The 13,336-nt window shown below is 43.9% G+C and overlaps 1 protein-coding gene across 2 annotated transcripts in view; it reads right to left on the reverse strand.

Moving 5' to 3' along the window:
- Positions 1 to 5,826: 5,826 nt before the first annotated feature.
- Positions 5,827 to 13,336, reverse strand: part of LOC311118365 (beta-1-syntrophin-like) — a 28,858-nt gene continuing 21,348 nt past the window's right edge. Inside the window, exons 6-7 of one of the 2 annotated variants that reach the window (XM_084157620.1) lie at positions 7,013 to 7,227; positions 5,827 to 6,575 (exon numbers count right to left, since the gene is read on the reverse strand). In XM_084157620.1, the coding sequence (XP_084013746.1) occupies positions 6,486 to 6,575; positions 7,013 to 7,227 (305 nt within the window). In that variant the 3' untranslated portion in view covers positions 5,827 to 6,485. Of the gene's footprint in view, positions 6,579 to 7,012; positions 7,228 to 13,336 lie in introns of both variants that reach the window. The other variant, XM_084157619.1, reaches the window with a different exon arrangement.

Below are 13,336 nucleotides of genomic sequence, written 5' to 3' on the forward strand. Positions count from 1 at the left end.
TCTTGTGAGCATACTACAACTGTTCTGTGCAGCACAACATTTTCTGTAAGAACACTGTCAGTTTCTATTGACTTAACATTTAGTCTATCTAGGTTCACAGTAGGAACAAATGCAAAGCCAACAGAGAATGTCACTTTGTCTCACATATATGAACAAAACAATGCTTTCAAAATCAGAACTGTACCCCCTCAGTCCTCACTACTCTATACCCCCCCTCAGTCCTCACTATTCTATACCCCACCTCAGTCCTCACTATTCTATACACCCCCCAGTCCTCACTACTCTATACCCCCCCTCAGTCCTCAATACTCTATACCCCCCCCCCCCCCTCAGTCCTCACTACTCTATACCCCCCCTCAGTCCTCACTACTCTATACCCCCCTGTCCTCACTACTCTATACCCCCCCCCCTAAGTCCTCATTACTCTATACCCCCCCAGCCTTCACTACTCTATACCATCCCCCCCTAAGTCCTCATTACTCTATACCACCCCCCCTCAGCCCTCACTACTCTATACCACCCCCCCTCAGTCCTCACTACTCTATACCACTCCCTCCTCAGTCCTCACTACTCTATACCCCCCCTCAGTCCTCATTACTCTATACCCCCCCAGTCCTCACTACTCTATACCCCCTCAGTCCTCACTACTCTATACCACCCCCCCAGCCCTCACTACTCTATACCACCCCCCCCCCCTCAGTCCTCATTACTCTATACCACCCCCCCCTAAGTCCTCATTACTCTATACCACCCCCCCTCAGCCCTCACTACTCTATACCACCCCCCCTCAGTCCTCACTACTCTATACCCCCCCCTCAGTCCTCATTACTCTATACCCCCCCCAGTCCTCACTACTCTATACCCCCCTCAGTCCTCACTACTCTATACCCCCCTCAGTCCTCACTACTCTATACCACCCCCCCCCCCCCCTCAGTCCTCATGTAGATATCTGTATTTCTTTTAGTTGTGCCATAGATTTTAAGGAACATAATAAAATGGGTTTGTGATCTTGTGAGCATACTACAACTGTTCTGTGCAGCACAACATTTTCTGTAAGAACACTGTCAGTTTCTATTGACTTAACATTTAGTCTATCTAGGTTCACAGTAGGAACAAATGCAAAGCCAACAGAGAATGTCACTTTGTCTCACATACAGTGGGGAGAACAAGTATTTGATACACTGCCGATTTTGCAGGTTTTCCTACTTACAAAGCATGTAGAGGTCTGTAATTTTTATCATAGGTACACTTCAACTGTGAGAGATGGAATCTAAAACAAAAATCCAGAAAATCACACTGTATGATTTTTAAGTAATTAATTAGCATTTTATTGCATGACATAAGTATTTGATACATCAGAAAAGTAGAACTTAATATTTGGTACAGAAACCTTTGTTTGCAATTACAGAGATCATACGTTTCCTGTAGGTCTTGACCAGGTTTGCACACACTGCAGCAGGGATTTTGGCCCACTCCTCCATACAGACCTTCTCCAGATCCTTCAGGTTTCGGGGCTGTCGCTGGGCAATACGGACTTTCAGCTCCCTCCAAAGATGTTCTATTGGGTTCAGGTCTGGAGACTGGCTAGGGCACTCCAGGACCTTGAGATGCTTCTTACGGAGCCACTCCTAAGTTGCCCTGGCTGTGTGTTTCGGGTCGATGTCATGCTGGAAGACCCAGCCACGACCCATCTTCAATGCTCTTACTGAGGGAAGGAGGTTGTTGGCCAAGATCTCGCGATACATGGCCCCATCCATCCTCCCCTCAATACGGTGCAGTCGTCCTGTCCCCTTTGCAGAAAAGCATCCCCAAAGAATGATGTTTCCACCTCCATGCTTCACGGTTGGGATGGTGTTCTTGGGGTTGTACTCATCCTTCTTTTTCCTCCAAACACGGCGAGTGGAGTTTGGACCAAAAAGCTCTATTTTTGTCTCATCAGACCACATGACCTTCTCCCATTCCTCCTCTGGATCATCCAGATGGTCATTGGCAAACTTCAGACGGGCCTGGACATGCGCTGGCTTGAGCAGGGGGACCTTGCGTGCGCTGCAGGATTTTAGTCCATGGCGGCATGGTGTGTTACTAATGGTTTTCTTTGAGACTGTGGTCCCAGCTCTCTTCAGGTCATTGACCAGGTCCTGCCGTGTAGTTCTGGGCTGATCCTTCACCTTCCTCATGATCATTGATGCCCCATGAGGTGAGATCTTGCATGGAGCCCCAGACCGATGGTGATTGACCGTCATCTTGAACTTCTTCTATTTTCTAATAATTGTGCCAACAGTTGTTGCCTTCTCACCAAGCTGCTTGCCTATTGTCCTGTAGCCCATCCCAGCCTTGTGCAGGTCTACAATTTTATCCCTGATGTCCTTACACAGCTCTCTGGTCTTGGCCATTGTGGAGAGGTTGGAGTCTGTTTGATTGAGTGTGTGGACAGGTGTCTTTTATACAGGTAACGAGTTCAAACAGGTGCAGTTAATACAGGTAATGAGTGGAGAACAGGCGGGCTTCTTAAAGAAAAACTAACATGTCTGTGAGAGCCGGAATTCTTACTGGTTGGTAGGTGATCAAATACTTATGTCATGCAATATAATGCAAATTAATTACTTAAAAATCATACAATGGGATTTTCTGGATTTTGGTTTTAGATTCCGTCTCTCACAGTTGAAGTGTACCTATGATAAAAATTACAGACCTCTACATGCTTTGTAAGTAGGAAAACCTGCAAAATCGGCAGTGTATCAAATACTTGTTCTCCCCACTGTATATGAACAAAACAATGCTTTCAAAATCAGAACTGTACCCCCTCAGTCCTCACTACTCTATACCCCCCCTCAGTCCTCACTATTCTATACCCCACCTCAGTCCTCACTATTCTATACCCCCCCAGTCCTCACTACTCTATACCCCCCCCCTCAGTCCTCAATACTCTATACCCCCCCCCCCCTCAGTCCTCACTACTCTATACCCCCCCTCAGTCCTCACTACTCTATACCCCCTGTCCTCACTACTCTATACCACCCCCCCTAAGTCCTCATTACTCTATACCCCCCCCCCCCAGCCTTCACTACTCTATACCATCCCCCCCTAAGTCCTCATTACTCTATACCACCCCCCCTCAGCCCTCACTACTCTATACCACCCCCCCTCAGTCCTCACTACTCTATACCACTCCCCCCTCAGTCCTCACTACTCTATACCACTCCCCCCTCAGTCCTCACTACTCTATACCCACCCTCAGTCCTCATTACTCTATACCACCCCCCCAGCCCTCACTACTCTATACCCCCCCCCCCTCAGTCCTCATTACTCTATACCACCCCCCTAAGTCCTCATTACTCTATACCACCCCCCCTCAGCCCTCACTACTCTATACCACCCCCCCTCAGCCCTCACTACTCTATACCACCCCACCCTCAGTCCTCACTACTCTATACCACCCCCCCCAGTCCTCACTACTCTATACCCCCCTCAGTCCTCACTACTCTATACCCCCCTCAGCCCTCACTACTCTATACCACCCCCCCTCAGTCCTCACTACTCTATACCACTCCCCCCTCAGTCCTCACTACTCTATACCACTCCCCCCTCAGTCCTCACTACTCTATACCCACCCTCAGTCCTCATTACTCTATACCACCCCCCCAGCCCTCACTACTCTATACCCCCCCCCTCAGTCCTCATTACTCTATACCACCCCCCTAAGTCCTCATTACTCTATACCACCCCCCCTCAGCCCTCACTACTCTATACCACCCCCCCTCAGCCCTCACTACTCTATACCACCCCACCCTCAGTCCTCACTACTCTATACCACCCCCCCCAGTCCTCACTACTCTATACCCCCCTCAGTCCTCACTACTCTATACCCCCCTCAGTCCTCACTACTCTATACCACCCCCCCCCCCCCCCCCCAGTCTTCATTACTCCATACCATCCCCCCAGTCCTCATTACTCTATACCAGGCTGCGTGGGTAATGAAGAGTAGAGAGGACAGGGTGGATCGAGAGGTGGTTCTGAGAGGTGAATTGTGAGAGGAGGCACTGACTTGGCAGCGGTCTCCAGCAGTACATTCCTGTCCCACAGGACTGTTGTTCTCTCTCCCTCTCTCTCCCCTGGCCCAGAGCATGAAAGGGGTGATGGAAACTGAACTGCGGGTCGAGACTCTCCACTCTCCCCTGGCCCAGAGCATGAAAGGGATGATGGGAACTGAACGGGGGGTCAAGCCTCTCCTCTGGTTCGCAACCTTGGGACCTGATACATTCTGAGGGGGCTTTGTTTTCTCCACTGGCTCTGGCCTGGGTGCCAGTCTGTTCCTGCTCTACTGCCAAACAACAGACAGGCATCCAGGCTAACAATGCTCCCCTATAGGTGCTCCAAGGCTCCTATTGGGTTTGGTCTCATGATTAATCCCACCACAGGCGACCCAATTAGACTAAAGTAAGGGTTGGACTTAAACAATTATTTTGGGATAACTACCAAGTATTCTATTTTTCATGGTATATACCATCTTCAATATTTAGCTCCCTCTCGGTTAGGTCCTTATCGTAAAAGAGAATCTGTTCTCAATGACTTCAGGCAAAATAAAGAAGTAAATATTAGTACAGAATTACTGAGTTAGGTCTAGGTCCGTCCTCATTAGTAATATTCAAAACCTGCCCCTTCTGTTAAGTCATACTTCACATTTAAAGGCAGGACCAACGACCCTCAGTAATGATAGGGGAGAGTTTGAGTTATTAGTAAAACATGTGCAATTTACTGAGGTGAAATCAGATCAGTGATTTTTACTTATGCAATAAAACAAGCAGGGCGAGTGAGCTTGTCCGAACTTTAACCCTAAACCTAACCCTTAAGCCTAAAACAGCATTTTAACAAATTTAGGACATGAAAAAAGTCCTGACTTTTCTCAATTGTTCTTGTTTTCCTATCTTGTCAGGACATTCTGATGATTTGTCAGGACATTGTGGTCCTGAAAGGTAGGAAAACATGTTTTGTCCTTCTATCCTTTGTCCTTCTATCCAATCCTAACCCCTAACCTTAACCCTAAACCTAATGCCTAACCCTAATTCTAACCCCTAAGCTTAAAATAGCCGTTGTTCTCATGGGGACGTGGGAAATGTCCCCACGAGGGACAATTTTCCTTGTTTTACTATCCTTGTGGGGACCATTGGGGATTTTATATCCCCACAAGGGTAGAAGAACCAAACCACACACACACACACACACACACTTGCTTACACACACAACATATTCCTAGAAACGGCCAGGCCGCTGAGAGACAGAGCCCTCAGGACACAACAAAGGCCACACTAATTGCTGATTAATTTGGAAACTCCAGCAGTTCTCTGATTTATATAAAATTGACATTCAAAAAGTCTATCAATGCCCTTTGTATTTGAATAGATGGGCTAAGTTATGGCTTCAAGCTGTGCACGGTGGCTCTGAACAGCTCTGACGCTGAACAACAGGTTGTGTGTGAGTGGCTTGGATGCCTGCTCGTTACTCAGTGGCATGTAAACACCAATCAGGAGGTGTGTTGTGCTTATTTGGTTAACTTTGCTGAGCTAGTCTAGTCTAGTCTATTCTAGTCTATTCTATGGAATGGGCCATCCCAAGTTGCAGTGTTTTGACATTTTAGTTGTCATATTGCATTCATTCAACCCATTCCTCCACAAGTGAAGACAGTTTTTGGAAAGAGACTTGAACACATTTTAGAGTGTGTGTTTTGTGGGATGTGGTGATGTTGCTTTGGTTTGTTCTTGTTGAGGAAATGCAGTGAATAGCAGTTGGACCACAAGAACAACCTGAAATACAAAGAGAATCCAGAGATTTCTTTAAATATGTAATTTATGTGCATCATTAACGGAGTTAAAATAAAACTAAGCCTTGAATCATATAATAGCTGCCAAAGGCGTAGGACAATTCTAAATTTCAAGCAGCCTTTACAGAGCTTTTTCACCGTAACTTTTTAATTTAAGTAAACAGTAATCGCTGAATTATTTGCAGACAGAGATTGCCAAACAAAGGATTAGCGTAGAATGGATGGATGCTAGATTGATAATACCTCCAGTATCTTTTTAGTACCAAAACAATAGATTAGTGTTCTTCTACAGCTTAACAACGATTTTAACAAAACAATTTATTCTGCTGTAACTGATCTTTTACACTCTCACTGTGTATATGATGTCATCGGTAATGCATGTGTTTCTATAAATATACAAATCAACTAGTTAAAGTTTTTGAAACATGATCCATTCATTTTGAGCTGTTTGTGTAGACTTTGAATCAGGGTAGATCATGTGTCTAGTTCACTGAACATCAGTCCTTGTTCTTCTTCAGTCATAGTTCAGTTATAAGCCATGTCCTTCTCTGTGCTGTACACTCCACTGTGGAACTATGGGACACTCCACTGTGGAATTCTGGAACACTCCAATCTAGAACTCTGGAACAGTTCAGTCCTTGTGGTCCGTCAGTGGTAAACAGAACCTCTATGCTACCAGGCCAAGTCTGGCGATCTTTGCTGAGAGGAATGAGTGGAGGATGAAGACGATAGGCTTTGGGCACGAGTGGAGGTCCAGCTGCTGAACATAGAACAGAGAGAATGTTAGATGTTACATTACAGTTCCATGAGTTCTAATGGTGAGTTCTATTCTATTACAGTTGTAGTGTTCTGAGAGCAGAACATGTCTGAACAGAGTCCTTTTCATAAACAGCAGAGGGACATGCAGGACAGTGTTTCAGTATGCCCATGTATGACTCAGTTCCTGTTTAACGTATAGGGGATTCTGTGGAAACTTTTCCATCTTTCCTTGTTTGTGTTCAGTTGCCTGAATAGAGCTGTAGAGCAACGCCAATGAAATATGAGTCAACTGGGTTTTTTATTCTTAAGGAAATACGGTCTCATGTACTGTCATCAACAAACAGAGACGGTTGTTAAGAGTGGTCCTGTCCCTAGTAGAAACAATGGTCCTTTCATGTCCTTGGTTCTTGTAAAAAAAAAAAAAAAAAAACTTACAATTTCACCCTCTTTTCCACTGAAATCCAGGAAGAGCACCCTGACCCCGTCATCAGAGGACATCTTGAGGCGTTCGAAGGGGTAGCAGAGCAGAGGTTTGGCTTGGTTCTGGTTTCCCTGGTCCACCTGGTCCTCCCCCTGCTGCTCAGCCAGGACAGAGAAGCCCTGCTCGTAGTGGATCACCAGCCTGCACTCCTGGCCCTTGTACATACAGCCTGTAACAGGACAAACAGCATGGGTAACTCCTGGCCCTTGTACATACAGCCTGTAACAGGACAAACAGCATGGGTAACTCCTGGCCCTTGTACATACAGCCTGTAACAGGACAAACAGCATGGGTAACTCCTGGCCCTTGTACATACAGCCTGTAACAGGACAAACAGCATGGGTAACTCCTGGCCCTTGTACATACAGCCTGTAACAGGACAAACAGCATGGGTAACTCCTGGCCCTTGTACATACAGCCTGTAACAGGACAAACAGCATGGGTAACTCCTGGCCCTTGTACATACAGCTTGTAACAGGACAACATACTGCTCGTGAATAAAGTTCCACTAACCTTTCTGTATTTTTGAAACTGTATACATGTACGAAATGAAAGGGGGAGATAGAGAAGTGGTAGGAATAGTAGGAGGACGCAGGAATCGGACCCCGGTCTCCGGACTTGCAATATACAGTATGTACTTGTGCTGGGAGTGCTACTACTAGACCACAATAAGCTCTGTACAGCTACGTCATTCCTGAACCTTGTACATCCAGCCTGTAACGGGACAACAGCTGGGTGAAAACAAGGCCCTGTCCTGGCTGTATATTAGGACTTACAGCATCTACTGCTGCTTGGTGGTAGTGGGCGGAACACTTTTGTTCTGGAGCAGATGTCGGGCATTTGTTAAATCCAGATAAGTGATTTGGCTTGTCATCGCACTTAGACAAAAAACAGACAACGGCTGTATTTCACATTTGTTGTTTTTCTAATCAATCCCTATTAAATTAATCTCCAGCTCATGAGAAAAAAACAATAATTTATGACTCTGCCTTGCCTATAGATGTTTTTTAATATATAATGTTGTACTCTTTGAAAGTATAACGACACAGGATGAGGCCCAGATGCAGACACAGGAGGTAGATGGTTCGAGTCTCTGATATTTAATAATAGACAAGAGGCAGGTTGAGGACAGGCACAAGTTCGTAAACTAGGTCAGAGTCAGATAGGTACAGGACGGCTGGCAGGCTCAGGGTCAGGGCAGGCAGAAATGGTCGGAACCGGGAGGACTAGAAAACAGGGGCTGGAAAAACAGGAGCACGGAAAAACCGCTGGTAGGCTTGACGAGACAAGACGAACTGGCAACAGACAAACAGAAAACACTGGTATAAATACACAAGGGATAATGGGGAACAAATGGGAGACACCTGGTGGGGGGATGGAGACAAGCACAAGACAGGTGAAACAGATCAGGGTGTGACAAAAAGTCTGATTCCTAGTCTGTCCCATATACAATACACTGATCTGTGTGTCAGATATGTTGATTCCCATGCTGTCAGTCCCAGCCCTCGGAATTGCTCCATGCTCATCAGACATGATCTCCTGTACTGAGAGCAGGACGTACCATCTCTGTTGTGTCAGTGTCAACGAGCTACTTCTGCAACTACTTTACATTTGTTCCAGTAAAGCTCTGCAAATCACTCTAAGGCTTGTGTGGCTCTCTGTCAAGAGGTAACAGCCTTTTGTAAAGACTCAAGCCAAGATAGAACACTTTACTGATAAGCACACACTGTTGCTTGGAAAGACAGTTTCACAACAGACTTATCTTCTTTAGGGGGTAGTCCAAAAGGTATTTAGGGGGTAGTCCAAAAGGTATTGTTACGATAAAGGCATTGTCCGTATCATATCGTCCTCATACTGCTGTCACAACAACATTCTCTTAATACTGACCTAGAATTACCTGTGGGAAGAAGTTGTATGGAAAGGTCAGAGGTCAAACTAACATGTACCCAACTCTCTCAGGTGTTGTGTTTTTGTTCCACAATAAGGAAATACTACTCCCTACCTGAAATGCTTGACCTGTGTGACCCCTACCACTTTCCCACCAAAAGACACACACACAAAGATACGCACAGATACACACACACGCACACACAGATGCTTTCAGTCAGACACAAAGACCCTCCATTCAGCCCTGATGGTGAGTGGCAAAACACAGAAACCTCCCCAAGCAAAGCAAGGCGGATCCAGTTTGGTTACTATAACTACCAGAATCCTTAAAAGGTCATTTACGGATGGAGGAACTTTTGAGTGCTTTCTAACCCTCTAGGGTCTAGGAGTAGTTTATCCCCAAGCTCTAACTATGTAGGGTCTAGGAGTAGTTTATCCCCAAGCTCTAACCCTGTAGGGTCTAGGAGTAGTTTATCCCCAAGCTCTAACCCTGTAGGGTCTAGGAGTAGTTTATTCCCAAGCTCTAACCCTGTAGGGTCTAGGAGTAGTTTATCCCTAAGCTCTAACCCTGTAGGGTCTAGGAGTAGTTTATCCCCAAGCTCTAACCATGTAGGGTCTAGGATTAGTTTATTCTCAAGCTCTAACCCTGTAGGGTCTAGGAGTAGTTTATTCCCAAACTCTAACCCTGTAAGGTCTAGGAGTAGTTTATCCCCAAGCTCTAACCCTGTAGGGTCTAGGAGTAGTTTATCCCCAAGCTCTAACCCTGTAGGGTCTAGGAGTAGTTTATCCCCAAGCTCTAACCCTGTAGGGTCTAGGAGTAGTTTATCCCCAAGCTCTAACCCTGTAGGGTCTAGGAGTAGTTTATCCCTAAGCTCTAACCCTGTAGGGTCTATGAGTAGTTTATCCCCAAACTCTAACCCTGTAGGGTCTAGGAGTAGTTTATTCCCAAGCTCTAACCCTGTAGGGTCTAGGAGTAGTTTATCCCCAAGCTCTAACCCTGTAGGGTCTGGGAGTAGTTTATCCCAAGCTCTAACCCTGTAGGGTCTAGGAGTAGTTTATCCCCAAGCTCTAACCCTGTAGGGTCTAGGAGTAGTTTATCCCCAAGCTCTAACCCTGTAGGGTCTAGGAGTAGTTTATCCCTAAGCTCTAACCCTGTAGGGTCTATGAGTAGTTTATCCCCAAACTCTAACCCTGTAGGGTCTAGGAGTAGTTTATTCCCAAGCTCTAACCCTGTAGGGTCTATGAGTAGTTTATCCCCAAGCTCTAACCCTGTAGGGTCTGGGAGTAGTTTATCCCAAGCTCTAATCCTGTAGGGTCTAGGAGTAGTTCATCCCCAAGCTCTAACCCTGTAGGGTCTAGGAGTAGTTTATCCCCAAGCTCTAACCCTGTAGGGTCTGGGAGTAGTTTATCCCAAGCTCTAATCCTGTAGGGTCTAGGAGTAGTTCATCCCCAAGCTCTAACCCTGTAGGGTCTAGGAGTAGTTCATCCCCAAGCTCTAACCCTGTAGGGTCTAGGAGTAGTTTATCCCCAAGCTCTAACCCTGTAGGGTCTAGGAGTAGTTTATCCCCAAGCCCATGTCTATGTTAGCTTTCTTTCCCACTCATGACATACAGTATGATATTCAGTATAGGGGGCAAGCCTTGATAGAGACCCCTGCTCCCGCTTGTGTGCTTTAGGTGCTTAAGTTACAATATTAAGCAAACACAACTGTGATGACGTTATAAACCCCTATAGTCAACAGTATATTAAGCAAACACAACTGTGATGACGTTATAAACCCCTATAGTCAACAGTCTATCAACAATACCTCTGTATTACAGACCACTGATCACAACAGGAACATCCCAGTGGATAAATACATCACCTTTACAATAAATAATAGAGGCTAGATAATAAATCATACATAATAAATCAATAATACATTATAAATAATAAACTGCCCCTGGCCAAATCTATCTTATTCTGACCATCGCTTTATTTTGATCCAGTTGAATAACGGTCAAGTTGCCCTCTGACGCTAAAGCCAAATCCCTCAAGATGCGACCTAAATGGCACCCTATATAGTGCACTGCGTTAGGGAATAGGGTTCCATTTGGGACGCAACCTCCGTAATAATCATCAAAGGTAATGGAAACCTAGCTCCTCAGCCAAAAGAGGCCTTTTTCCTTTAAAAACCCAAAATATGGCGCTAGGCCCAGACCCGGACGTAGAGTTAAGCTGCTCTTAGGACAAATATTGTAATTCTAATATTAACAACCTTTTTACTGTAAATAAAAGATGAAAAAGATTTAGCCAAATGTCACAGTCTACAAAGAGAAAAGAAACAGTCAACCACACATCCAGAGGACCGTAGAGGTGTATAGAGGACCATAGCGTGCCACTTTCACAGATTCACAGACACTGTCCAGAGGTAGTGTATTAGATTCCTATTCTATACCCTGTCCAGACATATTGTATTAGTTTCCTATTCTATACACTGTCCAGACATATTGTATTAGTTTCCTATTCTATACACTGTCCAGACATATTGTATTAGTTTCCTATTCTATACCCTGTCCAGACATATTGTATTAGTTTCCTATTCTATACCCTGTCCAGACATATTGTATTAGTTTCTTATTCTATACCCTGTCCAGACATATTGTATTAGTTTCCTATTATATACCCTGTCCAGAGGTAGTGTATTAGTTTCCTAGTCTATACCCTGTCCAGACATAGTGTATAAGTTTCCTATTCTATACACTGTCCAGACATATTGTATTAGTTTCCTATTCTATACCCTGTCCAGACATATTGTATTAGTTTCCTATTCTATACCCTGTCCAGACATATTATATTAGTTTCCTATTCTATACCCTGTCCAGACATAGTGTATAAGTTTCCTATTCTATACACTGTCCAGACATATTGTATTAGTTTCCTATTCTATACCCTGTCCAGACATATTGTATTAGTTTCCTATTCTATACCCTGTCCAGACATAGTGTATAAGTTTCCTATTCTATACACTGTCCAGACATATTGTATTAGTTTCCTATTCTATACCCTGTCCAGACATATTGTATTAGTTTCCTATTCTATACCCTGTCCAGACATATTGTATTAGTTTCCTATTCTATACCCTGTCCAGACATTGTATTAGTTTCCTATTCTATACACTGTCCAGACATATTGTATTAGTTTCCTATTCTATACACTGTCCAGACATATTGTATTAGTTTCCTATTCTATACCCTGTCCAGACATATTGTATTAGTTTCCTATTCTATACCCTGTCCAGACATATTGTATTAGTTTCTTATTCTATACCCTGTCCAGACATATTGTATTAGTTTCCTATTCTATACCCTGTCCAGACATATTGTATTAGTTTCCTATTCTATACCCTGTCCAGACATATTGTATTAGTTTCCTATTCTATACCCTGTCCAGACATATTGTATTAGTTTCTTATTCTATACCCTGTCCAGACATATTGTATTAGTTTCCTATTCTATACCCTGTCCAGACATATTGTATTAGTTTCCAAATCTATAACCTGTCCAGACATATTGTATTAGTTTCCTATTCTATACACTGTCCAGACATATTGTATTAGTTTCCTATTCTATACACTGTCCAGACATATGGTATTAGTTTCCTATTCTATACCCTGTCCAGACATATTGTATTAGTTTCCTATTCTATACCCTGTCCAGACATAGTGTATTAGTTTCCTATTCTATACCCTGTCCAGACATAGTGTATCAGTTTCCTATTCTATAACCTGTCCAGACATATTGTATTAGTTTCCTATTCTATATCCTGTCCAGACATATTGTATTAGTTTCCTATTCTATATCCTGTCCAGACATATTGTATTAGTTTCCTATTCTATACACTGTCCAGACATATTGTATTAGTTTCCTATTCTATACACTGTCCAGACATATGGTATTAGTTTCCTATTCTATACCCTGTCCAGACGTATTGTATTAGTTTCCTATTCTATACCCTGTCCAGACATAATGTATTAGTTTCCTATTCTATACCCTGTCCAGACATAGTGTATCAGTTTCCTATTCTATAACCTGTCCAGACATATTGTATTAGTTTCCTATTCTATATCCTGTCCAGACATATTGTATTAGTTTCCTATTCTATATCCTGTCCAGACATATTGTATTAGTTTCCTATTCTATACCCTGTCCAGACATATTGTATTAGTTTCCTATTCTATAACCTGTCCAGACATATTGTATTAGTTTCCTATTCTATACCCTGTCCAGACATATTGTATTAGTTTCCTATTCTATAACCTGTCCAGACATATTGTATTAGTTTATTAGTTATTAGGCCTAGCAAAGATCATAAAGCTTATATCTGACAGCTGATGCAATATCACAACAAGT

This window comes from Coregonus lavaretus (genome assembly GCF_964263955.1).
Source record: "Coregonus lavaretus genome assembly, chromosome: 3".
Taxonomy (NCBI): domain Eukaryota; kingdom Metazoa; phylum Chordata; class Actinopteri; order Salmoniformes; family Salmonidae; genus Coregonus; species Coregonus lavaretus.